Genomic DNA, 26,353 nt, shown 5'->3' with positions numbered 1-26,353 from the left:
TATTTGCTGTAAATTTGCCCTGAATTTTAGGGTAAATAAAGGAGGTGGGGGGGAAAGGTGGCTGAATAAAGAATTTTAAAAGTAAACTGTTTATAAAGGTAGGAATTCATCAACTATCGCCCATCTTGCAGCAGCTGTGGACTTTGAATGAGGACAGCGTGAATACGGAGTGTTCAGTGCTCATAACAAACTGCTTTCAAATTGCACAACATGGGTCATTTCAACAATTAAAAAATTCCAATGACTTTTTGATGTGCACATGGATCACTCAGTGGGCTTTGGATCACTTAGTAGCCCTCCTATTAACTCTGATCTTGGTTTATTTGCTCTGCCATATTCACTTAGCTCTGAGTCATGAGTTGATGCAGAAATTGTCTATGAGTCTCTTCTTGATAAATGATATATTAAGCAGCATGCTTTATGCTATGTAAGCCTTGACTCAAAGATCTGGCTGGATTAGCCATGCAGGCACAGCTGGAGTTACAGATAATGGATAACATCCTCAGCTGCTGCATTACAGCCATATCATTCTAGGGAGCTACACTAATTCTCACCATCTGAACAGCTACAGTTCTGCAATTACTCTCTCTCAGCTGCCAAAGCTCAGTTTGTGCCTTTGTGCTTCCCCAGCAGAACTTAATGACATTCCTTGTGCCTGAGTGAGGCAGAGTGCCCTACAAACAACAGGCTTTGTTTGGAATCCACCAGTGGTAGTGTTGGGAGGTGCCTTTGCTCTTCCCCAAAACTGAGGCGTGTGCAGCATTTCTGGAGGACCAGATTTACCTCACTGGGGAGGTACTTGTATTTTTTACTGCACCCTTCATTTGTGATGGAGGTAGCACTGAAATAAGGCTGGTTATTTAAATTAGCAATTCATAAGTCCATTTCATACCATAGCCCTTAGAGACAGATTACCCATTTCCTTTACCATTTAAATTATCTGCACTTGTGTCTGCTTTCCAGCTGTCCACAGCCAATTATAGCCAAATACAAATTATTACAGAAATCTATTACATAAACAAGTCTGTACTGCTTAAAAATGCAGGTCGATAATTTCTGTGTATTTTTCAGAAAAATTGGTGTCATTGGGAAAATTTTTATTACAAAAATCCTACACTCCAGCATTATTTGTGTTTTTGGCCAAATGTATTAGAAGGAGTTGTTTGAACTGTCTTAGCCCTCCTCCAAAACCAATCCTCTCCAGTCTCTCAAAGACAGGAGAAGCTGCTTTACCTGGTGAACAATGTTTGCTAATTATATATATGCATCTCAAGATTTGGAATAGAAGGGCCCATGGAAAATGTTGCTAATTCCCATCAGTTAAAGTCAGCAAGCAGAAAAACCCTGAATCAAACTCTTAGACAAACTTTATTTTAAAGCATTTTATTCTCGTTGTAGTGTTCTATCTCCCAAATCAGTTACTCTGGATTTGCAATTATGTAATTAAAAGCAGAATTTGGGTTTGTTTTGTAGGAAAACTGAACTTATTAGGAACCAGAAGCTACTGGTTATTACCTGAAATTGTAATTTCTTGTTTTTATTCAATGATGAACTACAGAATGACTAAGACAGCCCTTCTGGCAATGATTAACATTGATACAAAACTTAGTGTTTCCAAAAGCCTCTCACTTGCTGTATATTTTCCAGTGCCAATGCCTTTGAATTCATGTGATTTCCTTAGAGAGTGTGATTGGATATTTTTATGGTGGCTAGCAGGGAAGGCTGCCTTGTATTTTGTAACCTTACATTATGGTGACTCCCCATAAACCAGCAGTGTGCTTTTGGCCACCAAAACACCAACATTCCTTTCTCAATGAATCAGCCAGTCAGTAACTTGTGTGGCAGCACAGTGTATTATAAAAAAAGGACTCTGTTATCCCATTTTTAATTTCCTGCTGCTTCATTTTGTCCTTGCCAGGGGACACTTGGAGCAGTCTGAGTATGAGGAAAAGCTCCTTTACCTTTCCTTGGATGTAAATGTCCAGCATGGGTGCAGTTTCACAGCTTCACTGTTAGTGAGAACAGCTTAAACTGGTCAAAATGTGAGGGGAAAAACACAAATCTTTTAGCTGAGCACTGAGAACTGAAAGTAGCACCTGGCAATTGTAGGCTCTGAGCCTACATGTGAAGCCCAAGAGCTGGTGGCTGAGCTGGACAGACAGACAGCTCAAGTGTGGCAGCGCTGCCAACCTCCTCTTTCACCCTGTTCTAGCAGAAGTGAAACAAGAATTTTTATCCTCCCTGTAGGACATTAGGAGACCCTAATCTCCACCAGCTGGTTGCTCAGTTCTACTCTGAAATAAGAGAATACTTTTTCCTGTTATAATTCTAATTATTTAAAACTGAGTTAGTGAGTAAGATTTTAAGTCTTTAACTTTTGATGTTTAAAAAAAATCTGATTAAAAGATAATCAACTAATTTAGGGGTGATTGATCATTTTCTCAGAAAAAGTATTTTTACACTAGTTGATGAAAATATCTCAGAATGATCATTCTTCAGGTAACCTTTGAATTTCTGGCCCCTTTCCACAGACACACTATGTCCTTATGCCTTACATGTGTATTTATTTACCCAGTGCTGTACATGGATTGAAGTGCCTCATTGCTGGCTGCTTGCTACTGATTTGAGGTGGAATTTGGTGCATGTTCCGTAGCTCAATTCATCTCCAAGTGTGGCTTTAGTTGCAGAGCTTTGGGTTGAACCAGCCTTTACAAGTTTCATTTTCCTGGTTTTCCTTGGAGTTTGTAACCCCTAGCATGAGGTGAGAACAAACACTTGGGAGAGCAGGTCATTGCATTTTGAATCATCTTAGAATGAATGTGAGTCAGAGCCTCTAGCAATTCTGAAAATCCCTCCAGCTGTCTCTGTTTAGCTTTCCACTGTGGCCTGTAACCTCTTTTAAAGAGACATCCTTTGGTCTTGTCCTCGCAGTCACACATCAGACCTGGGAGGGTTGTTCTTGTGGAGCTCTGAGTCTGTCACGTCTGCCAGCATCATAACCCCTGGGTTTTAAAAAGAATCACCCCTGAAGTGCATTTAAAAGTGAGAAGTCAGCAGTGATTTGTGGGGAAAAAAACCCATAGGTGCAGAGAATTTCGAGTTGTTCAGGGAGTGATGGAAGGACAGATGGATTAGGCCACACTGTGGTATCTGGAGGGAACATTACAGCCCACAGTTTTGAATGCTCCACAGAGAGGATAAGTTTTTCAGTCAAGTGGCATCAGCCTGTTTGCCTCAGCACTGCAGAAGCTTAGATGATCTTTCTAAAAGTTCCCTGGCATGGAACGAGGGAGAGCTTACAGTAAAGCTTTTTTTAAATCAGCAAGAGGGAGAAGTAGAAGTAGATCCCTGAATTACACAACAGCCATGCCAGCTAAAAATGGATAGGAAAAAGCTATTTTCAATATCAAGAGCTTTCTCTCCAGATAACCAAAAATGTTCTCTCATTCACAAAAAAAAAAGAAAAAGTAATTTTTTAAATTGCCCTGATAAGCTGGGACAAACACCTGGTTCATTGTGCTGCAGGACGGAAACACGGTTCAGGGTCCTTGTTTATCTCTTTTTCTGTTACAAACAGCCCTTTCTTCCTGCAGTCCTAGGCCAGAGTAAGAAGTCTGGTACATTTAGCAGAGTCACAAAGAAAGGGATGGTGTGTCTGCCTTGCTTCTGGTGTAGATGTATCTCCAGGAAAGAAATACTTCATGCAACAGTTCAATGATGGGGGTGAAAAGCATTAGAGCTGTTTGGCCTTTACATGCTGTGCAGTGTTCTGCACTCACTTCTCCTGGGTCTCAGTGCAAATTAAATGAAAGAAGGCCAATAAATGAGTGCTCAAGAGATCTGAGAGTGAAAGATGTGGTTCGAAATCCCAAAGATGATCAAAGCTTATTTCCTCACAGAGTCTGGACTCAGTTCCAACAGGAGGTTTTAGTTCCTGCCAGGCATTGCTTCCTGGGAAGCAAGGGTAGGAATACCCTTGGCTCCACAGGGAGCAGGGCAGCTCCTTGTTGTTCACTGAGGTCTTGTTTCCAGGCAGGCAGTATGCAAACCCTGGGCATGTTGCTGTGCATCATTTCTGTGGTAAAAGCCACCTGTGCATTACTCTACTGTGGAGGATGTCAAAAAATAAAAAAAGGAAGTCTTGGAAAATGGTCTTGTGGTGACATCTGAGAGTTCATGTGACAGCTGGGAAGTGAGGAAGAAAGGCAATAGGAGATTAAGAGGGAGGGAGATGGGGAGAAATGTGCAGTGTAGGCACTTGTGTTGTGGTTTGACACTGGCCCAAGGCCAGGCACCCACAGAAGTCGCTTGCTCACCCTCCCCTGCCACAGCTAGGCAGAGGAGAGAAAAACTTAACAAAGGGTCCTTCATGAGTTAAGGACCAGGAGAAAACACTCCAAGGGCAGAATAGGCTCAACTTAGAGATACAAAGGTGAATTTATTACTAACAAGTCAGAGGAGGATAATGAGAAGTAAAATAAGCCCCTAAAAACACCTTTTCGTCCCCCAACTCCTCCCTCCTTCCCACTGACAGCACAAGGGACAGGGTGTGGGGGTTTGGTCAGTTCATCACCCAAGCTCTTTGATTGCTCAGGGAGAGGAGAGGAAAAGGAGTCCTTGCCCTGTGAGGCCATGGGGTCCCTTCCCATGGAGACAGTTCTCCCTGAACTTCTCCAGACTGGCTCCACTCTCACGAGCAGCAGTGCTCCCAAAACTGCTGTGACGTGAGTCCCTCCCACGAACACACAGCCCTCCCAAAATTGCTGGGGGTGTGGGTGACTGCTCCATGGGGTGCAGTCCTCCAAGGACAGGCTGCTCCAGCCTGGAAGCAAGGGCCCAGAATCTCCAATGGGTCTCCCACTGGAGCACAGCCTCCTCTAGGCATCTACCTGCTCTGGTGTGGGCACCTCTGCCACGGGCTCTGGGTGGATCTCTGCATCCTTGTGGATCCCCAGGGGCTGTGGGTGGATCTCTGCATCCCCCATGGATCCTCAGGGGCTGTGGGTGGATCTCTGCATCCCTCGTGGATCTCTGCATCCCCAGGGGCTGTGGGAGGGTCTCTGCATCCCCTGTGGATCTGCAGGGGCACAGCTGCCCCAGCCTGGTCTCACCATGGCTGCAGAGGAATCTTGTCTCCAGCCCCTGGAGCACATCCTGCCCCTCCTTCTGCACTGACCTTGGTGTCTGCAGGTTGTTTCCCTCACATGTTCTCACCTCCTCCTCTTCTCTGGTGAGAAAAAAAACTGTGTCCCACTTCTTTTGATTTTCTTCTTAAATCCATTATCACAGAGGCGTTGCCATCATCCCTAACTGGCCCAGCCTTGGCCAGCAGCATGCCCATCCTCAGAGCCATCAGGGATTGGCTCTGCTGGATGTGGTGGAAGCTTCCAGCAGCTTCTCACAGAAGCCACTTCCATGGCCCTCCAAAACCAACACAACTTGCTACAAAATAATTTCTCAGGAAACATGATGAGATTTTTACTTTATGCTGTAAATCAATTGACAAGGGTCTTTTGGAGAGGTTTGTGGGGAAGGAAGCATGTTACTGAGCTGCCTCAGTTTAATTACTACTTTGCTAGTGTTCCCGTAAGCAGAATAAATGCTCTTGCTGTCATGGTTGCAACTTTCATTTACCACTGAATGAGATGTGAGAATTTAAATCAGAGTATGCATTTATGTATTTATAAATCCAAGTCTTGAAGAATTAGGCATCTGAGGTAATGGCTAGGCTTGCTTTTTCTTCCCCAGAGCTTTCCTCTGCAATGGATGTTCCAGAATTTTAAACCTCCACAAGCCCTATCATCTGTTTGAACATGGATGCAGGTGTGAGTTTCAGCACTCTGCAGATTAATCTAAAAGATTTGAAATGGGAAATGGGAGCAGCCTGTGTGGCTGAAACTGAAACTTCTAGCAAACCACCAAAAATCAGTATGTCCTCATCAACCTAGCTACAAAGATGTTGTCCTCACCAGCCTAATGCCAGAGGATGTCCTGAGCCTGCCTGGCCTTTGCTGAGGGAAAGCCCTTGCAGTTGGTCACAGTGAAGGTGTTGCAAGGTTTTGTGCTGTGGAGAGAGAGTGGCTGGACCAAAGGGGTGATGAATTGTTACTATGCCATTAAAACTGTTCAGGAAGGCTCTGCAGGATGGACCTGATGGGAGATTCTCTCTCTCTCAAGTTTTGGTTTGCTTCTCCAGTGTGAGGGGGCAGGTCAGGCAGATACTCTGCACTTGCAGCTGTAGCTGCTCCCACTGATGGGGCAGAGGGACTTCAGGTCCTCCAAAGGACGTTTTCACTCCTTGCTAAACTCTGCTCTTAGCAGGAACCCTGTGGTTCCGGGGAGAGCAGCATGGATGTTGGGTGACAGAGTGTGTCTACATGGCACTGAGTCCCACTCATTGCCTATAAGAAACAGACTGATTTTTTTTTTCCTTGTTTCTGCCCTTCAAATGATTTAACCACAATGCAATAAGCCTGCAAGCTCTGCTGCTCCTGTTGTTTGCTATTCCAATTGCCTTGTTCTTGTCTTTGGTGATGGCCTGTCAGTCACTCATTACCTGTTCCTGGTTAATCTCCTTTTCCACGTGCAGTGTTTAAACACAGTGCCCTTCCTCAGAGGCTTCATTGCCTGCATTTCCTTTGGCATCTCTTCCTTGTGACTGTATGGGCCCCTCCTCTGGGGAGCTGAGCACATCCCACAACAAGCCATACATTTCCTTCCTCCTCACCTGTCTTTTTTCTTCTGACCATCCAGGCAGCAATTTCCAAGAGATGAATGGGAGCAGAGAGTGTATAAAAACACAGGCTGGGCCAGGTCCCCATCTGTGATCATTAAACCACATTATCACAGCATGTACACAAACACAGCAGATCCACACCTGGGCTAGAACTGTCCTGCTACACACCTGGCCTGTTGGAGAAGCTCTAGTATGAAAAGTTCTTTGCAAAGTCTCCTAAAAATGTGGTTTTTCACATATCTCTGCAGTTGCAGAATTTTATAGTGTTTAGAGTTAGCCACGCCTTTGGCTTTTGTTTTTGCTAGGTCATAAAAGAGCATAAAAACAACTGAGCTGCCTCATATTCTCTGAGGCTTTAGTTAAGAAAAGAGAGAAAAGATTTTGCTAACAGATGTTAGCAAAGCATGAAAACCCTGTTCCTTCGGGGAGGAATCATAGCATGGAGAAGGGAACGGAGAGATTTTTGAAAGGTGTTTATATTTCCATATAAGCCTGGGTCACTTCAGGTCACCTTTGTCCTTCTTGCCCTCTCATAAACTGAACTCAATCTGTGTCTCCCCTGTGGTTTGCACATTGCTAGCTTTAAACATTTCTTTCCACAGAATTGTCTTTAAATGTTTTATTGGGAGTTTCCTCCCTCTGCTTTCATGCTGCACTTCTCAAAGCATCCTTCTGTGACTTTGACCTCAGCCTGTTCCTGGGTGATCTACATAGCCTTTGCATCATTTTTGTGTCTGCCTTTTGTTTGTCTTATTATCTTGCAACCCCAGCTTTGCAACGAGGGCATGATGAACAGTGTGAACAGTTAGCATCTGCTGGCTGATGGAAGTCCATGCAGCCACCTCATTTCAGAACTTTCTAAAAGTATTTCAAGGTAAAGATGATTTTGCACAGTGCAATTTTCTTGGAGAGGGAGGGAAGTTAAACAGCTCAAGAAATGTGTTAACTATGAAAGGCAAAAGGCTGGGCCATCTGCTAGGCAAGACATTGCCTTGGGGAGTTAAAAAATGGTCAGACACTCTTATACCTGGTCTTTGGCCACCTGCACTTGTGCTGTACAAGCAGATTTTCAGGCTGTGCTGATGGGGCTTTGTTTTTATCCACATTGCAGCTGCAGTGTTTTCTCTGAACTGTGGGGAAATTGTTTTCATCATTCCATTTTCTTCCTTCATGACAGACATCTCCACACGTGTCCTTTCATTATTTATTTATGGGCAGCAGCATTTAAAGGCCAAGGAAGTTTTTTGAGTGGTCATCCTCAGGGACTGTGGCTCGTTTCTTGTGCAGGGTTTAGCTGAGGCTGCTGGACTGTTGTTGACTCCAAAAGGCTTGAAAAATGTCCCTCTTCCTTTCCTTTACTCCTTCCCCTGAGAGTGTGCGTTTCAAAATGCTGCTGCTGGGGTAATTGGCAATTGTGCCCTAATTGAGGAAAGTCCTGGAGTGACTCCACTGGAGTCAGACATGACATCAGCAGCGTTGCCCAGGCAGCAGTTTCCATCCATTGTTCCTGTGCCACACACACTTCCCCAGTCCCAGATGGGGTGTGTAACCACATCCAGTGATCACCATCCTTCAGCAGGAGGTGCAGCCTCAGCACTTCAGGGATTTGGATGTGGTCAGTGTTTGCACTTGCAGAAACAAAGCAGACTTCTTTGTTATCAATGATTTTGTTGTCTAAGCAGCGCGTTCAGTGTAAGATCCTGGCATTAGAGAAGGGATTATTCCTTGCTTGTAAGCAGATTACTTGTCATAACATGTTCAGGGTGCACTGCTGGTGCCTAATAGACCCATCTGTCATCCCTTGAATTTACAAGGATAAATGCAATGCCTCGGGCTAAGGTGATATATATCATCTCAAAAGAGCATCTGGGATCTATATCAGGGTGATGCTGAGTTAATCTTTGTTAGATTTAGATAACTTCATCCCGGTGAGTTTCTTGCTATGATAATGATGCAGCTGGATTGTAAGTCCTCTTTCATCAAATAACAGCTTCCCTTGCAGAAAATTCATGTCCTGTTTGATTTGTGCTGTGTATTCCTGTATGCTGAAGTCAACAGGAGTTTCTTTAGGGGCTCTGTGTGGGATCAGACCCTTTTGTTTGAAAGAAGTCTCTTTTCTTTGATGGCATCTGTTTCTAGACTACATTGGCATTTTCCACGTTTCACCATCTCTGAGCTGTTTATTTCTACTTGCATTTTCATGACTGCTTCTGGCTGTTTTCCCTTGCTCTCATTAGAGCTTTTTTGGATCTCCAGTTGAGCTGATGAGACATGGAGTTGAGGCAGTGTTTTTTCACTCGGTTTCATTGAAAATACAACATACTTGGGAGGATGTCTCTGTGTGTGCCCTGTCAGAGTCAGCATGGATGGGCTTCCATCTGGGTTCAGCAGTTCAAGGGTTACCAGGACTGTTTGCTCATTAACGTTCCCTGTTTATACACTGATCATCACAGATGTGTGTGTGGTTTGCCCCAGTATTAATACAAAACCCACTTTTAAAGGTGTTCTGAGTTTTGGGATACATTTTTCAGAATAATAATTTATTCATTGAAAAATTTACAATGTCTGTTTTTCAAAAGCAATTTACAGGTTCTTCTCAGAATAGTGTTTTTTGCAATTGAAAAAATTAGTTGATTTTTACTTTTTCTAAATGGTCTGCAGTGGTGATAACTGAAAGTCTAGAAGCAAATATAAAATAGATCTAAGTAAAAACACAAAAATAAGTGTGTCAGTCAGATCCCAGGTCAGCAAATGATTTTTTTTATTGCAGATCATGATAAGAGCCCTCCCTGAGATGGAGTTTTTGGTGAAAAGTTGAATGATTTAAATTAGTTTTGGCTGGTTTATTTGGGTATCATAATAAATGGCACAGATGGCTTCCTATTAATTTTAACCACTCTCTTTTTGAGGCAGTTTGTTTTAATCAGTTTTTCATGGCAGTTTTCTGCCATCAGGTCTGGAACATACTACAGGCAATAACTTCTATAGAATTAGTTAATTAAATTATAAATATGCCACATTCATACTTTATTTCTACTTCCTGTCTCCTTCCTTTTTTTTGTGGGGGGGGTGGGTTGCCTCTGGCAATGATGCTTTTTCAGTTCCTGATTTGAAAGAGTAAGTGTAGAAAGGACAGTGGTTTTCAAGATATGAGGAGCAATTTGGTAGGTTAAAGCTGATCCATTGGAATTCTTCATCTTGGTTTAATCCTTTTCCCAAAATAGCTTGTTTATTGGAAGAGGAAACAGAAACCTGCCAAAAGCTGTCATTGTGCTGAAAGAGAGCAAAATGGTACTGCTGAAAGATAAAGCAGGGTGGGGCAAACCAAGCTGTCAGGATGTACAGTGCAGTTCAGCAGGGCAGAGAATAACATGGCTCTCGTGGCAGAAAAATTGCCCCAGAATGAATAAAAACTAGGACCTGAATCTCTGAGTCTTCTTTTAGAGACAATTAAAAAAATACAACTGTTTCAAGGAACTTTGAGAATAGATGAAGATGGAAAAATAGTTTGGAGAGATTTTATTTACTTCTGTAGCCAATTCCTGACATGTGAATCATGCGGAGAATTTTCCTAGGAGAAGAACCTTTAGCAAAATTCTCTCTTGATTTTTTTTCGTTGAAGTGTACTTCACTAAGGACAGTCACTAATCTTTCATCAAACATGCAAACAGCAGTGCAGATGCTTAAAAGTTTCATGGCACTGAAATAGGAGGATTTGGAAGGAAAATGAGGAAGTAACTTCTTCCATTATGCTTGTAATAAGCTATTCTTACATACTGGATTTCTTGTTAAGTTACAGCTTAGCTGTGAATGCTCAGGGATAATGTTAAAGAAATGTAAATAGGGAGCTTTTTATTGCAAATTGTTTTTTAAGTTATTTGGGAGCTTTTTTGAAAATATTGCTGTATATTTAGAAATGTTGAACTAGTAACATAACTTTTTTGAATGTGGGTTTGAATATTGTGATCCCAGAACTTTATTCTTCATCATCATTGGTTTTCAAACATGGCAATGATGGTTTTTTATGAGGTATTTATGTGGAGGGGATGGACTGCTAATTATATCTGAAAATATAACATGCTCTCAAATGTCAGAATGCTGCAGAAGAAAGTTGAGGGCTTTTTTCCCAATTCAGGACAGTAAATCAGAAGATGGCTACTTGAATCTTGGAGCTTTCCCAAAGGAAATAAAACTCAGGAGGATGACAAGCAGGATATTTTAAGTGGGAACTTGTACACATGTGGAAATTGAAAGCATGTGAAAGCCTACAGCACTATAGTCAGCATAAATGTAAAAATAAAGTAGAAAACTGTGCACGGTGCACAGATTGTGCTGTAAAGGTATTATACGAGACTCCGTTCCCTCCTGTGAGTGTGAGGAATACATTGTTGTGACCCTTCAAAGGGAGGCACTGAGCTCCTGTCCTTCCTTGGGTCCTCCCTCCCTGAGCTGACAGCTCAGCCCTGCTCTGCTCCGACCCAGCCTGGGCTGGCCTTGCCCTGGCTCTTTTCCTGCAGCCAGTATCTGGAGCCACTGGGAATCCAGCCCTTCTGCTGGCTTCGAGGTCCTTCTGAAAGGGAAGGGGACAGTCAGTTTCTCACAGTATCACAGAACTGTGTCCCTAGCTGTTACACGGGAAGGCTGTCCAAAACCGTTGTCCTGAAAATGGGAACTTGCACAAGTTCTTGCTGTTCTCTCAGGAAGAATTTTTAGCACAAGGTTCAGAGTGAAGATGGTGTGGCTGCACTCAGTTGTCTGTTCATTTGACTTTGTAAGAAAAATGCTCTCTGCCTCTGGGCTGAGCAAGAAGTTTTTCTCCATGTCAAGAGTGTGAATTGTGAATATACTCATACATTTTGCAGTATAGCCAGGGATAGCTGCTTAAGATCATCTGTGAGCTTTTTATATAACAAATATCATCATAGTTTAGAGGCAAGAGGACACTGGTGATATCCCTGATTTCTTCCTCTCATTTTATTTTTTTTCAGCGTCTGACAGTCTAGCATTTGATTTTTTTTATCCCAGATTTTGTGGTAGTTACACAATGTGTGTACATTAATGTGGACATTACGAAACATTTCAGGACTGCTGGAAGCTCATTAAGAGCCTTCTGAAGTCAGCATCTCTTAAAGCGCTGACAGTGCAGGATTTCCAAGGAGCTTTTTGCATCTTCTCTGTTCCTCCTTGGGTTCCCTTGCAGCTTCTCAGCTCTGCCAGAACATCTGTCCTTGACCCAGCCCTAGCAGAAGCCCTAAGTCCAGGTGATCCTTTGTTCCCTGACTCTTGGGGAAATCTGTAGGTGGTGCTACCTGCAAACGACCTGCTCCCAAACAATTGGAGTTAGATTGTGCTGGAAAAGCTCCAGCTGCTGGGCTTACCCAGGGGACCTCGGGTTTGTACAACTGAACTAGGTCACCACCTGCCCCTTCGTACCTGCTGCTCCAGCACCTGGGAGTGCAGAGGTGGCATTGGGAAAATCCAGCCAGGAGCAAGATGGTTTGTACGGGCTGAAGTGCTTCTGCAGACTGGCTTTTGGAAAGGAAATCCCTTAGGCACACTAGCATGCTCTCGTGCAAATTGTTTTGCTTTCCACTGCGTGCTCCTAGGCCCATTAAGCTGGAAATGGGACTTGGAATGGCTTCTGGAACGCAGCACACAGGACTGATTTTGCCAGAGCATCAGTGCTCTGTTTATTTTTCTCACTTCATGCTCCAGCACAGTGGCTGCCATCCCTCATTTTCCCCGGTACATTAGACCTGGTTCAGGAATGCAAATGATTATGCTGGATGAATCATCTCCATAGCCTTGTGCATCCAGATGATGTCATTGTCTTTACTTGTATGTTCACAGTGTGCTTCTTGAATAATGCAGCATGCTGCTGGTCCCTGGAACTTTCAGTATCTGGCATTTGATATCATCAAGACTGAGCTATATCCCAATTTGATGAAAGCTGGTGTAAATCCATGGATACTGGGGGAATTGTGGCAATTTAAAGACTCCAGACAGGATCTTTATGATTGCATTTTTACTCCATGTCAAAGTATATTCAAAGTAAAGGATTTGTCATACTTGACAGCGCTCCTTATGGTGGTCATTTTTAACATAAAAATGCAGATGTGGGGGAAAGTAGAAAAAATGGTCTGATTTTTAGAACAAGTAAGATTAGTCTAAAGAGTAGTTGGTATTGCAAGCAAAGTGCTGGATTTACTGGAGTGTGTAAGGTTACTGCTTAGCCTGGTGAAGCAGAGCAGCACTGTGCACTGGGGCTTGGTCTGCTGGAGCAGCAGACTAAGGAAGGGAAATTCTGGCCCTGAGACAAATTCAGATAAAGATATGTCACTTGTTAAAAACTGTATTTGTTTTCCATATCATTATCTGGGTAAAGCTTGTGGATGTAAACCTCAGCAAGAGCTTCCCAGTGTTGCACATCACCAGACAAATTATTCTGGCCCTGGTGTGTGAAAACATGGAGCTGGATTTCACCACTTGTGCTGTTTGAGTTGCTGCTTTAGGAAGATGTGTGCTGAGCTGCTGGGGATACAAAGGTCTGTAATGATCATTCCAGTGTCTGGAATTATTCTGGTAGTGTGACTAATTCCTCAAAGGGCAGTTTATGGCTGTGACTGTTCCACTGATTCATGGCCAACCTCAGGTTCTTTGGAGCTGCTGACAGATAGCTGCTGACATTTTTAGCTACTTTCCAATCTACAATTTGGAATTGTCTGAAAAATACTTTGGCCTTCTCTAGCAGGTGCCCTTAAGGTATTCTCTTTTCCTGTGTCCTGTGCTGTAGACCCCAGGCCATACCTCCCTCCTCCCTCAAAAATACCCTTAGCTGGCTTTTAGGTCCACATCCACATTTTTTTTTTAGGTAATATGTTACTGCTGCTTCAGGGAGCCAAGGCACTAATGGTAGCTTTTGTTTCTGTTTGATTAGTCAGTAATACTTCAAAACAGTGGCTTAATCTGTGTTTGTATCTTTGGTGTTTATTGTAATCACATAAGGCATGTGGCACTTATTTAGTATTAATGTGATTCTCAGAAGCCCTTTGATAGAATTTCTACTGTAATTCGGGATTAAATGTCCTGAGCATTAAAGAAAAGGAGCTTATTTTTGTGCTGCCTGAATCTGAAGGAAGTGCCAAGGGTGTCTTCTGGAGTCAAGCTCCATCCAGTTCTGACAATTCCTTGGGATTGACCATTCCCGGAGGTAGAGAGCAAAAGGGAGAAAGGTATTTTTGCATGGTATTTCAGATTGTGAAGGAGGTGGGGCCACATCTGAGTTATGGCACATTATATAAAAAAGAAGAGGCATAGCATCTTTAGATGTGTGATAGGGGAAATCACCAACCACAATTATCAAGTTGCTCCTAAATAATATGAATATCTCTGCCATTGAATCTTCACTGGCATTTGGAAACTAAGAGAAATAGGGAATTAAATGTTCTGTTCCACTTTACTCAGGCAATGCATAGAGGGCTCTGAAGTACTCAATGGCTTTCAAAAGCATCATTTTGTCCTAGCAAATAGCAGTTCTTTCTGCTACCTTAGGAAAAAAGTTTGCTTTTTACTTCTTTTACACTTTGTCTCCTTTAAATGAAGTTAGTGAAGGGTAAAAAGGTGTAGGAACTAGAACTTGCACAGATATCAAAATAGTTGAAGATATTAGAAAAAGCTCCAGCATATTTCAGCTATCTGTACTTTGATTCTATTCTATTATTTTGGTCAAGATTGTTGTAGCTACAGCAATCAAAATTGAGTACAGGCTGCTGTAAGAGTTATGGGGAAACCTTGGCAGTTTGATTGTGTTGAAAAGAAGTTTTAAGTAGCATTTGCAGCCTTAAGCACCAAGAAGCATCTTAGAAAATGCATCTGGATGATCTACCCAAAATAATGGACTCTCCTAAGGGTATCATATGGGACAAAGTTCCAGAAGCATCTGTTAAGCCTCAAGAAAAGGTAGCAGAAAGTTCTAAAAGACATCACTAAAGGACAGAGAAAAAGGATATCAATGGAAGCAGAGAAACATCCTACCAAAAGCTGGAGCTGTTTCCAAAGGAAATTGAATCTATAATAAACTCTGGCTGATGAAATATTTTATCTATGTGGCAGGTAGAAAAAGCTTCCAAGAACAACTAATCAGAGAGATGAAACCTAGTGGTACAGCCTCTTTCCAGCAACCACACAAGCAAGAAAGAAGCAGAAAACGCCCACCCCCACCTGCTGTGTGTGTGTGTGGTTAGTTGATGGCCAGCTATAGAAAACAGGTATAAAAGGGAGGCTGTATGAATTATTTGCATCTTTGCTCACTGTGGAAGACACTGATACCATCCCCTGTGCCCATGGGGAGGCTCATCAGGCTAAGACTGAGATAATTTTAAGAGAATTTAAGGTATAGATACAGGATGGATGTGGATTTGTAGGCAGAACTGGGCTCACCCATGAAAGAAGAACAGTGTGTGTACTTCCTCACTGAAAACTGCCTTGGTACTTGAAGACTGGAGGGTGTTAGAAATGGGATCAGTGCTTAAAAACAGTCCAAATTAAAAATAGCTCAAGTGTATCTGCAAACCTGACATCTCTTCCAGCTGATTTGGCAGAGACTACAGTAAAAGGTAGTATTAGTGAAAACCTGGATAAATGTATGTGTTCTTGCAAAACTTTGGGGGTTCTTTGAATAGGTGCATGTGGAGAGCCAGTAGATAGAGTATATTTGAATTTTTAAAAGGCTTTGGACAAAGGCATTGAGGCAATCATGAAGTAAGAGGGAAAGTATTGGTAAAATAATTGGTTAGGAGGATGCAGAAGATAACAGATTAGGCAAGTATTTTGAAGTAAGATTCAGTAGGGTTACTTCATTGACAAACTACACCGGTATCAGGAAATCTGAGCTGAAAATACTTGGATGTGCAGTTGAAAATATACTGGTTTTGTTTCTAGTCTTCCTTAAGGGTCTGTGTGTGAGTTGCAGAAGGGAAAGAAGGCTCTTTCAAAGATCCAGTGTACAGCAGTCAACACACCTTGGACCCTGCTGGAAGCCTTGAGGAGCATCTAATGCTTCCAGGCCTGACTACAGCACCAGGATGGCTGGTGTTAGATGGCAGGAAAACCTTTTGTTCTGAAGGTCTACAGCTGCAGTCCTTGGGCTGGTTTGAATTCCCCAGGCTTATTTCCAGGAATTTTACAAATGGTCTGAACTTTTGTGTGCCAAGGACTGGAAGGGACTTCCTTGTCTGTCAGATAGCTGTTTGTTTCTCTCTTTTTTCTAGAATTTCAGCCTTGTGTTTGGATCCAGAGCAATTTGTCACCTCCTCTGTTTACTCTAAGGTGGCCACTAGTTCATTGCTCAGTTGCAGTGCTTGTCCCTTTAGGAGTGCAGGGGAGGTTGCCCAGTGGGAGCAGCTAACAGAAAAAACACAGAGATCTTTTTATGTATTTTAGACTTGTGTGAATTTATTTTACCCCATTTAAAATATTTTAGACTCACCACATATTCCTATGGGCTCCGAACTTCTGATTTTCTTACCAAGCTTCTAGTTGACAGTTCTTAAGAGGGATTTGTCCTGCAGCTGTGGCATGGTCTCAGAGAGCACCAGTGATTCATGTACTAAAGTTTAAAAAGGGTGCTTACATACTGAAAAGAGAGCACATCCTAGTTACAGTTCTTGCCATAATCCCTGTTGAAGCATTTACTGTTTAAAATAATTTCCTTCAGTCTATAACTTCCATAGCAGAGAGCACCTCTAAAAAGAATACACATTCAAACATCGCTGTTTTCCTCTCTTTCCTTTTTTTTTTTTTTTATTTTTTTTGGAGAGGGCTCCAAGAGTCTGAAGAGAGGATGTAGTTGAATGTCACCTTCACTGATATTTGCAAATTATTAATGTTTGAAGGATGTCATGACGTTAAAGAAAGAACTCAAAGACTCAGCAAAAGCGTTTTCAGCTATGAATAGGTCTTTCATAACTGCAGTCACTTGGTAGATTTTGTTTGGGTGACAAAGCACAGGAGGCCAGCACAATCAGGAAGGTCTAATGTTATTAGCCTTGTGTTTCTGCAGTGCTCCTGTGGGCAGTGATCCACAGGGACCTATGTCTGGAATGTATTTGAGTGAAAGATCCAGGAGATGATTCTCTGTTTTGTTGCTGTCCCAAAGACACAGCAGTCTTAGGGACACAGTCTTAATCCAAAGCAAATCTCCTAAAGTCTCTATCTGGGCTTTGCTGTGATTCTTTTTCCATTAAAACCTGAGGAAACGTGTCATCTGGTTATGTTTCTGCTCAGCTCTCTCTGGCATGCAGTCCAGTGAAATCCAATGCAACAGATAGCAGACTTAGTTCTGTGTTTGGGGTTTTTCCTAGCTGATTTCGTTGCTTCTCCTTGCCCATCTTCCTCACTTCCAGCTGCAAGAGTTTGGAAGTATTCAGAAGACTTAGAAACACCAGGCAGCAATTTTAACAATACAGGTAATTTACATCCATGCTGTTCTGCCTGTCCTTTTTTATTATTTCCACCTGTGTGTGACTACAGCAGCCACAATTTTCAGAGTCAGACTAAGATGAGCAGCTCATCTTCTGAAAGCTAAGATCCAAACTGTCAGATAACAGAAAGGATTGATGTTTACCTCTGCTGGTTTTGGAAAGAGTAGCTATTTAAAGCACATTTTCATTTGAGTTGGCAGAATAAGGATCACACACAATCCCAAAATACCAGTGAACACTGATTTTAATGTTTCATTGTTTTCCTGTACAGGATAGCTGGCTCTGTGTTCCATTGAAAAAGTCAGTTTTCCCTTGGCACTGTATCTAGTATTTCCAGGGCCACAGAGGAATGGGTGGAGGCTTTTAAAAAGCTCTAATTAATGTTTAATTTAGTCAGAAAAGGAGCCTACTTATTCATGGGGATTAAAACATAACTCTGCCATGTCTCACTGGACCTTCTGAATGCATCAAATTATTGTGAAGGTCATGTGCTAAGGACAGTGCCTCATAAAGAAACAGATTAGCCCAGAAGTCACTGGAAAGAGTTTTCCCCTGCTTTTGGCTATTTAAAGATGATGGTGGAAGTATCTAGAATCCCTGTATTGGAAAACACCATTCTAAAGGTTTATGAAAAGGAGAATGAGGCAAATTTGTCTTTAATTATTGGTATCAGAGAGGACAGGGAGAAGAACAGGACTCTAGAAGCCCCTGTCCATCAGACGAAGCAGTGTGGGGTCTCAGCAGGCTGCAGGATGCATGGAAGGGATGAGCTGGAGTGAGTTTGGGAGTCAGTCACCCCTGAAAGGAGCAAGCATCTGGTCCATAAAGAGCCAACAGGGAAGAAGGGCAAAGGGGAAGGAAAATATGGGAACAGCATCACCCCACCCATGCCACGAGCTCTCAGCTGGGAGACTGTGGTGCCTGTGGAGGGACCCAGAGTGAGGGCAGGAGAGAATTCCTCCTGCTGAGAGTGTTTGAAATGAGGTCAGACAGAACACTGGGGATCTGAGTTGGTTTTGCCATTGACTTTAGTGGGATTAAAATTGATTCTTAAGTCAGGTAGCTGTCCTTCAGGTGAGTAAACAGTGCCTTGTTGGGAAAGCTGGGATAAAATAAGAAATGGGGGCCATCTACAGTGCTTTAAGCGCTCAATTCTGGCTCCCTGTGTGGACAAGCAGAAAGTCTACCTTGCACCTAAAGCATGCTAGAAGTGCCCACATGTGGAATGAGCACATGGAAACAATTTGTTAATTGGGATACAGCCTGTGTGTCAGTAAGATTGTCTGCACAAGCCCCAGAGGGGCACATCATCAAGAGGAGCTGGATATGAGTGAGAGCACAGGGCACAAAGGAGGGCATTGCTGTTTGAAAAGCACTCTGAGAAATAAGTGCAGTACAACCCCTCTGTCACAGCAGAGGAGGCTCAGATGTGTGTTTGCAAGCTGACTTCTTGTGACCCCAACTGTAAGCAGAGTCCAACAGCTGCAGCAAATTGCTAAATCATTCTTGGCTAATGCTGACATCAAATTATCTAAATAATTTTTGTGAGGTTATTGTTTGTCATAGGGACATAACAAACATAAGTCTTTATACCTTCTGCTCTATTCCCTTGAGCTCTGTCATAATTTTTAAATAATACACTATTTCTTTGGCATCTGAGCTGTTCCACTCATTATGTAATTTTATTTTTCCCCTCTGATAAGTCAACTCCCAAGTAATCCAGAATGCTGAACCTGTGACTTTGCAGATGCCAACAGAGTCTGTGCCTGAGATATCGTCACAGGCATGAGATAGCGACTCTCTGGGGAGATCAAAAAGAAACCAAGATGCAAGGGAATGCTGCCATAATTATCTGCAAGAAGGTTAGCTCAATGTCACTGCAGCAAATTCCTTGTGGTTACTGAGAACTGTCTCTCAGTACCAGAGAGCAGCCCAGTCCTGAATATCTGCTAAAGAACATCAATAGGAACATTAAAAACAGATTAAAACCAAAACCCAAAACACTTAATGTTCTTAAGTCTTTGGTTGTTCTCTTATGACAATGTGTCATGGCAGTTTTCTCTGGGATTAATATTTCTCTCTGGAAAAGTAGAGCAGAGCATTTGAGGGAATTCTCCAGCTGCTAGCAAGGAAATTATTACTCTGATATCTGTGCAGCTCTGCCTCCACATGCTGCTGAAAGTTGCTGGGTGTAAGTTGATCCTTCCTAGGAACCTGACAGAAGAATGTGGTGCTGATGATCTGAGTTGTTCACTGTCCTCTGATGAGTGCAGTGGAAATGGAAGTGTCTGGGCTGGACCTGCTGTGATCTGTTTTCACCAGGGTTCACAGTCTCTCGTGCCTCTCTGGGAGCTACTGGAACACACATTGTAGATTCCCAAGCTGCTTGTGGAGTCTCCAGGTGCTGCTCAGGGCTTGGAAGATTCCAGCTCCAGTTTTATCCAGATGCTAGCAACTCACCACATGTTTGTGTGAGCTTGACTGCAGAAGGGCAGGGCAGGACCCTGACAGCGGTTCAGCAGTTTCTTGCTCCAAGCTGCGCTGGGGAGATAACATCACCTGAGGTGCACTCTTGTGCAAAGCTCTAGATCATCTGATGCATTTCTTTGGAAGCTGTGTGTGTGGTGGAGCTGCACAGCTCCTGGGCTGTGCCACTGAGAGGACTGAATGCTCAGAAGAGGCCAGCACTAACCAGGAGCTCCTCATTCTGGGTGAGGATTGGCACAAGGGAAGGCATTTGTGCCCCTGTGGAGGCAAGAGCTGCACCAGGCTGGCGGTGCCTGTGCCAGGACATGCAGGAGACAAACACCTTTGTGCTCCTGTGGGCACTACAAAGCCTCAAGGGAAAAGCCTTCCTGGTCTCTCTGTCAAGCATGGAGTGGCCTTCTGGCTGCCTGCTGGGATGGGTGTGCTGTGGTACCTTCAAAGCCTGCAGGACTCTGTCTGGATTGGGAGCTAAAGAAAAACACACTTGAGCTTCCAGCACCAGCTCTAGAAACTTGCTTATGCACAGCATTTGTCCCCAAATTTCTCAGCTTCTGTCCAGCCTGTGAAGTGTCAGAATGCTGGAGAGTGCTCCCATTTTTACAAATAGGTAACAGAAATTTTCATTTGTTTCTTATATCTCCCCTCAGGAGGTGCTCAAGATGGGCAGCAGTTTTTTGGCTGTTGGACTGTCAGCCCAGCCATAATCAGCACATTTTATGTTTCTCCATGGGCTCCTGGCCACCTGTATAATGTTCACCTGCTGAACTGGGCAGGATGCCCACAGCACTGCCATCCAGACCACTGGAATGAGGCATGGGTTTTCAGGAGGTGATGATGTTCCTAAAGGACAGTTTGCAGCAGGGTGACAAATGCTGCTGTCCCTTCTGCATGGAGTCCCTCCCATGCACAGGTCTCATGGCAATGCTGTTTACTTCCTGTTACTTTAAGGCATCTGGGGGGATTTATCCAGAAGCATTGCAAACATTGTGGCAATGACAGCAAATGAATATTCAGAGACAGTCTCTGGCCCTCTGAGACTGAGGAGTTTTAATGTGTTCATCCTGAGCTGCATGGGGCTTTTCTAAGAATGGTAAATTTGCTAGAAAATGCAGCTTTAGAATAACCACAACTGTTTGCCCTCTGAAGTAAAATCTGTGGACTAGTTTTAAGTGGGAAAGGATGTGGTGCTTCAGGAATGACAGTGAATGTGCCTCTGGCCCCTCCTCAGCCAAGGTGCAAGGACCGTGCAACATCAAGGTGTTTGCTCAACACACCCTTACTGTGGAAGGAAGTTTGAGCCTGCAATGCCCAGTGACAGAATGGGGACTGAAAGCCTGCTCTTGGCCTTAGGACCTTTCAAAAGTGATATTAGAACAATGTTTGGGCACTGGGAGTCTGAGCACGTAGGTGAATATTGAAAGAATTAAGCTTGAAGTTTCTTTTTTGTTTTTTTTCCCCTTCCCCTTTTTCCCCTGTCCTGATGGAAACAAAATAAGCTTGGTAGGATGGAGCCAACTCATGTACCTGGTAATCTGCAGGTTGTCCTGCTACTCCTTGGGAAGAGAGGCTGGTAAAGCTAATTTTGGGGAGCAGTCATAGGTCTGATAGTGATGGAGGGAGAGGCCCACGTGAAGAGGTACAGGCAGACAATGAATTTCTGCCAAGGCACCTTGGTCTTGGCTGGCCTTCTACACTAAGCTGTGTCTTGGCTGGTTCTACAGAAAAGAATGCCAAATACAATAAGTTATGAATTATTGGGGGGTTTAATTGATGTCTTTCTTGGAAGCCAGTGGCTCTGTCTCCATTAGCAAATAGCACCATGCAGTAGGAGCAGAGCAGAGAAGCAGTGAAGAGCCAGACAGACTTCAGATTTCAAACTAAAAACAAACAGCTTCATTCTAATACCGTGTGCAGGAAGTTTTGCAAGAACCTTTACCTTTTAGCCAATCAAGAGACCAAATATTAATATTAAAAATGTCTAAAACCTTTCAATTTATCAAGAACATTTCAAGGGTTTTTTTGTTTGTTTGTTTGTTTTTGTTTGTTTGGTTTGGTTTTTTTTTGGGTTTTTTGTTTGTTTGTTTTGTTTTGGTTTTTTTTTTTTGTTTTGGTTTTTTTTTGGGTTGGTGGGTTGGTTGTGGGGTTTTTTTATTTTTGTTTTGAGGTTTTGTTTGTTTGTTTTGTTTGTTTGTTTGTTTTATTGCCAAAACAAAGACTACAAAAAGACCTGGCATATATCATGAGACACTCTAGTGCTGTTGAAGCTGTTTGGGGCTTTTTTTGTTTCCAATCATTTCAGCTGAAATTTTGTTTAATACTTCTTGAGGTCATCTGGCATTCGATTTAAACCTGTTTGTGTCATTCTTGTTATAGTTTCAAAGAGGTTTATGCATAAAATTGACCTCTTTATATAACCATTTAAAAACATATTATTATCCCTATTTCTGCCTGCACAACAGAACGGAAAAAAAATCCAGTGCTCTGACTTAACTTTCTTGTTCTGACTCTTCTGGTGTGTGACTAGGGAATTAGTCATGACACGTCTGCCTTGGCTGCAGGAAATGGGGAGACAAGGCAGCAACATGGGCATTTGGGAGCTGAGGAAAAAAATGAGGGATCACATTCAGGGGAGCAGCCTAGCTGCAACGAAAGGGCAAAAGTGGTTTTTAGTGTAGTGAGCTTCGCACTCTGAAGGCTTTGGACATTGTCAAGTGATAAAGGTGGGGAGGAAACCCCACCTCTGGGGTATGGCAAGGAAAGTTTATAGCCCATGAGACTGGTTGTGGAGCAGTTTGTCAGTCAAACATCAGGAATAAACAAGCCATCAGCAAATAGCTATTGACAATTAAATTGTAATGTGCTGTTTTGATATCAAAGAAATAATCTGTACATATACCTTGCTCTCCTAATCTAACTTGGGTTCTTATTTTAGTCTGCCTTTAAGAACAAGAACAGATTTGAAAATTTCTTTTATAGATTCCCATACCTGAAAAATCTAAGTTTGTTTTTGGACAGATGAAAAATACTGCTAAAAAGGATTGAGTCTTATGGAATGTTGTCAGTGTTCATTTGTTTTTTTTAAAGAAGATGAAATCTGAAAGGTTTTGGAGTTAGCAGGATACCAGATAGTTTTGAACTATCTATTCAGGTGTCTGTTTTCAAAAGACAGGCAGTGTTAGACAGCCAGAAGCTTGTCTGGACTTTCTCTGGGCTCGGAAAAAATGTGCAGTGAATTTTAAATATGGGTATGAGGAGCAGCCCTTAGGTGGATTATGAAACATCTGGGAAAACCCACGTGTGACCAGCTCATTTTCCCTTGTGATTTTCCAGGTTCCAGAATCTGCTGTGGTCCCGAAAAGCCTTTGTGGACAGCGTGAAGGTCTACAACCACAGCTACATCTACATGCCAGCCTTCTCCATGAAAACGGGGACAGGACCCTCCCTGCGCGTCTACTACACCCTGGAGGATTTTGGTGCCAAGCAGACAGTCCTCTTTGCCAACCCCAACTTCCTGCGGGACATCGGCAAGTTCTGGAAGAGCAAAGGTATCCACGCCAAACGCCTTTCCACGGGACTCTTCCTGGTCAGCGCTGCCCTCGGGCTGTGTGAGGAAGTGACAATTTACGGCTTCTGGCCCTTCTCGGTGGACCTGCACGGGAAGTTTATCAGCCATCACTACTATGACAATGTCCTGCCTGACTCGGGGTTCCACGCCATGCCGGAGGAGTTTCTACAGCTCTGGTTCCTTCACAAAAGCGGTGTACTGAGAATGCAGCTAGAACCATGTGAGGACCCTCTAACCCAGCCTTCAGCCTGAGGATCATATGAGTCAGTTTGGGAGATCAATAGTTTTTAATTTCCACACTCTCCAACAGAGAGCTCTGTTTTATGTTGGTTGTTTTTAAAGGGATCTGCATGGACCATAAAAATGCTACTTGAAGGCCAAATGGAATATGTCCTTATTGTTTAGTGCTCTATGGAACTGGGAGAGGATGAAATGTATCTCTCCATCAAGTCCATTCAGCAGCGGTGGGGAAAAAAATGTCAGAAGCAGCACAGCTGAACTTTCCAGGGATGTTTTTAAGTGACAAGTGTAAAAAGGGCATTAAGGCTCAGAGAGTCACCAGGCCACTCATAAGCTTTTGCTGACAGTGCCAAATATGACTATCTCTTCCAAATTCCATTTCATTCCAGATCAGTACCCTGTAGAACTTTCCTTTTTCCTTGCTTTTTTTCCCTCTGTTTGGGTGTGTGTGTGTGTAGGACAGCATGTGTGTGTCATTGACTCTTTGTTTCTTTTATTCCTTTTATTTTTGATGTGTCACCCCCTCCACCGAGAAAGGAAAGGGAAGGGCTTAAAAGTCCAAGGAGCTGAGTACCATCAGCTCCTCTGAAGACTCTTGGGAGAGTGAAGGTGCTAAGAATCTGGTTAGAATGTCATAGGAATGCCTTGCTACTGGGGATGGATAGACCTGTGTGTTGTAGGTATTATCAGGATGGTTCAGGTCATTGCACTTACAGCTATGCCAGTGCTGTACTGCAGGCAAGAGCTGGTTAAGGCAAATTGGTCTGAAAAGAAAACATGTTACAAAACCAGCAGTGAAGTGCAGCCTGATTTCAGTGACCCGCTGCAAGATTTCCACAGTGACTTTCGTAGCAGGGATGGTTCCTGACCTGTTTTTCTGTCCAGCCTTAGGGATTAATTCTGTATTCATTTGGACTCCAGATGTTCATGGACTGTTGAGGGTATTTGAGGGGTTCAGTAGAATGTAGAATGAGGTTCTTCATCTGCTTACAGCAGGAAAATTGCAGAAATGAATGTAAGTGTCATTTAAAATTAGTCAAAGCTTTGAAAATCATTTCTCTGCGTGCGACTTGCTCTTCTGCTTGGATTGTAACGTTAGCCTTAAAGACTTGTACTTCTCACATGAGATTGTCTCTGCTTAAAGAGAGTCTGGGAAATAAAACAGCCTTTGGGAGCACCGAAAAGCTGCACAGCCAGCAAGAAAAAGGAAAAAAGAGAAGGGCATGCCTGATGCAAGGCAGCCCTGCTCGCAGTGGTGAATCCTGTCAGTGTGCACAGTGCCTGAAGGACTGTTTTATTTTGGGTTATTACTTGGGCAGCAGATGGTCCTCTCACTGTGGAAATGAGAAATCATTTTGTTTGTTTGCTTTGGTTTAGCACTGGAGGACAAGAGGAGAATCCCAGCTCAGTCTGCAGCGCAATTTAAGCTGCAAGATGTTACCACCATTAACTTGAAAAATCCAGATCAGTGTTCTCTTTCTTATTATCTTATTACTGAAAATCTAGTCAAGGTGGAACAACAAAACTGTCATCAACTTTCCACAACAACTTCCTGTGCTGTTCTAACTCCAAAGTTCGAGTATTTTGGGGGATGTGTCTTCTCAAGTGTTGATAAGGTCTCTCCTTGTAGACTACCAGCTGCAAGTTCTATAGATATAAATAATTTTTTAAAAAAAGTGAAATTCATGGCTCTTCTTTAAATATGAATCGTTCAACTCTCTGTGTAGGAAACTGGGGAAAAAATAGTCATGTTTTTCTTTTCAAACCTATGTTTCATAATAAAAATATTCTTTTGGAATATGGATATTCCAAGCATAAAGTGGGCACTGTTTTGTAGGATTACAGGGCAATGCTAAAGGGTAATGTGGAGATTTTGGAGTGTTCTAGCTATTGTTCTGATAGAATCTGAATGTACCTCATAGCCCATGTTATCTTTGTCCATGTTTTCATTAAAAGTACAGTCAGCACACTGATGGAATATCACTGATAATTCAGTTTCATTAGTGCATTATCTATGATGTGGGAACTCAGTGAGGAAAGATTTGAAAGTAAAATATTTTCCTTGCTGCTTGTTACGGCAGAATTTGACTGAGCTGCCTTTCTTGGAGACTAAGAGGTGCCTGTATGGTTTTTATTGGGTGCATCAAGTTTGCGCTTTTTAGTGCTTTATAGATTACATTATCTGTGAAAACAACAGTTGAAATATGATGGCATATCAGCAGGATGCCAGCATTGCCTTGAGGGCGGGAGGGAACAAGGGCAGTAAGGGGGAACTGCCTCTTTGCTGGTCACCTTTTGGTGTTTTTACTTAGGAATTCACTTCTGAACCTCTTGTACAGCTCTCCAACCCCTTGGTAATTGTTTGTTCTGCGTGTTGGGAAAATAATTGGATTAGAAGAACAAGTGTTTTTGTAGGAAAACTCTGTCCAGTGTTTCTTAATGTCTGGCTTGTTCAGCTGGTGCCCTGGATATCTGGAGGTGTTGTATTCCCCTCCTCTGTAGGACTGAACCTGAGGCCTTTGTGAGTCCCTTCTGGTGTCTGCAGTGCTGATGTTTGCTAGGAGATAGCTTCCAAGGAATTATGGAGTCGGGAGGGACCCAGGCTGTGTGTGATGTGTGGCTGATACTGGAGAAATCTATAGTTCTGCCTCCGTTCACACCAACGTACAGTGAGTATAACTGGCACACACAGTACAAAGGCAGCCACATCTGATGAGGAAGTAATGGCTTCAAGGGTAAACAATTTTCTATAACTTCTAGAAAACTGGCAGTTGAAAAAAGGAGAGACAAAAAAAAAAAATAAATGCCACCTTTGAGAGGCAAAATCTGGTTTAGCTTGTCAGT

The 26,353-nt window shown here is 42.9% G+C and overlaps 1 protein-coding gene across 1 annotated transcript in view; it reads left to right on the top strand.

The window, feature by feature from the left end:
* ST8SIA1 (ST8 alpha-N-acetyl-neuraminide alpha-2,8-sialyltransferase 1) overlaps window positions 1–25,538 on the top strand; it is a 97,216-nt gene extending 71,678 nt beyond the window's left edge. Inside the window, exon 5 of the mRNA XM_053942980.1 lies at window positions 23,035–25,538. Within this exon, the coding sequence (XP_053798955.1) occupies window positions 23,035–23,521 (487 nt within the window). The 3' untranslated portion in view covers window positions 23,522–25,538. The remainder of the gene's footprint in view (window positions 1–23,034) is intronic.
* Window positions 25,539–26,353: the final 815 nt, after the last annotated feature.

This window comes from Vidua chalybeata, chromosome 5, assembly GCF_026979565.1.
Source record: "Vidua chalybeata isolate OUT-0048 chromosome 5, bVidCha1 merged haplotype, whole genome shotgun sequence".
Lineage (NCBI taxonomy): Eukaryota > Metazoa > Chordata > Aves > Passeriformes > Viduidae > Vidua > Vidua chalybeata.
This window is presented reverse-complemented; position numbering and strand designations above follow the sequence as displayed.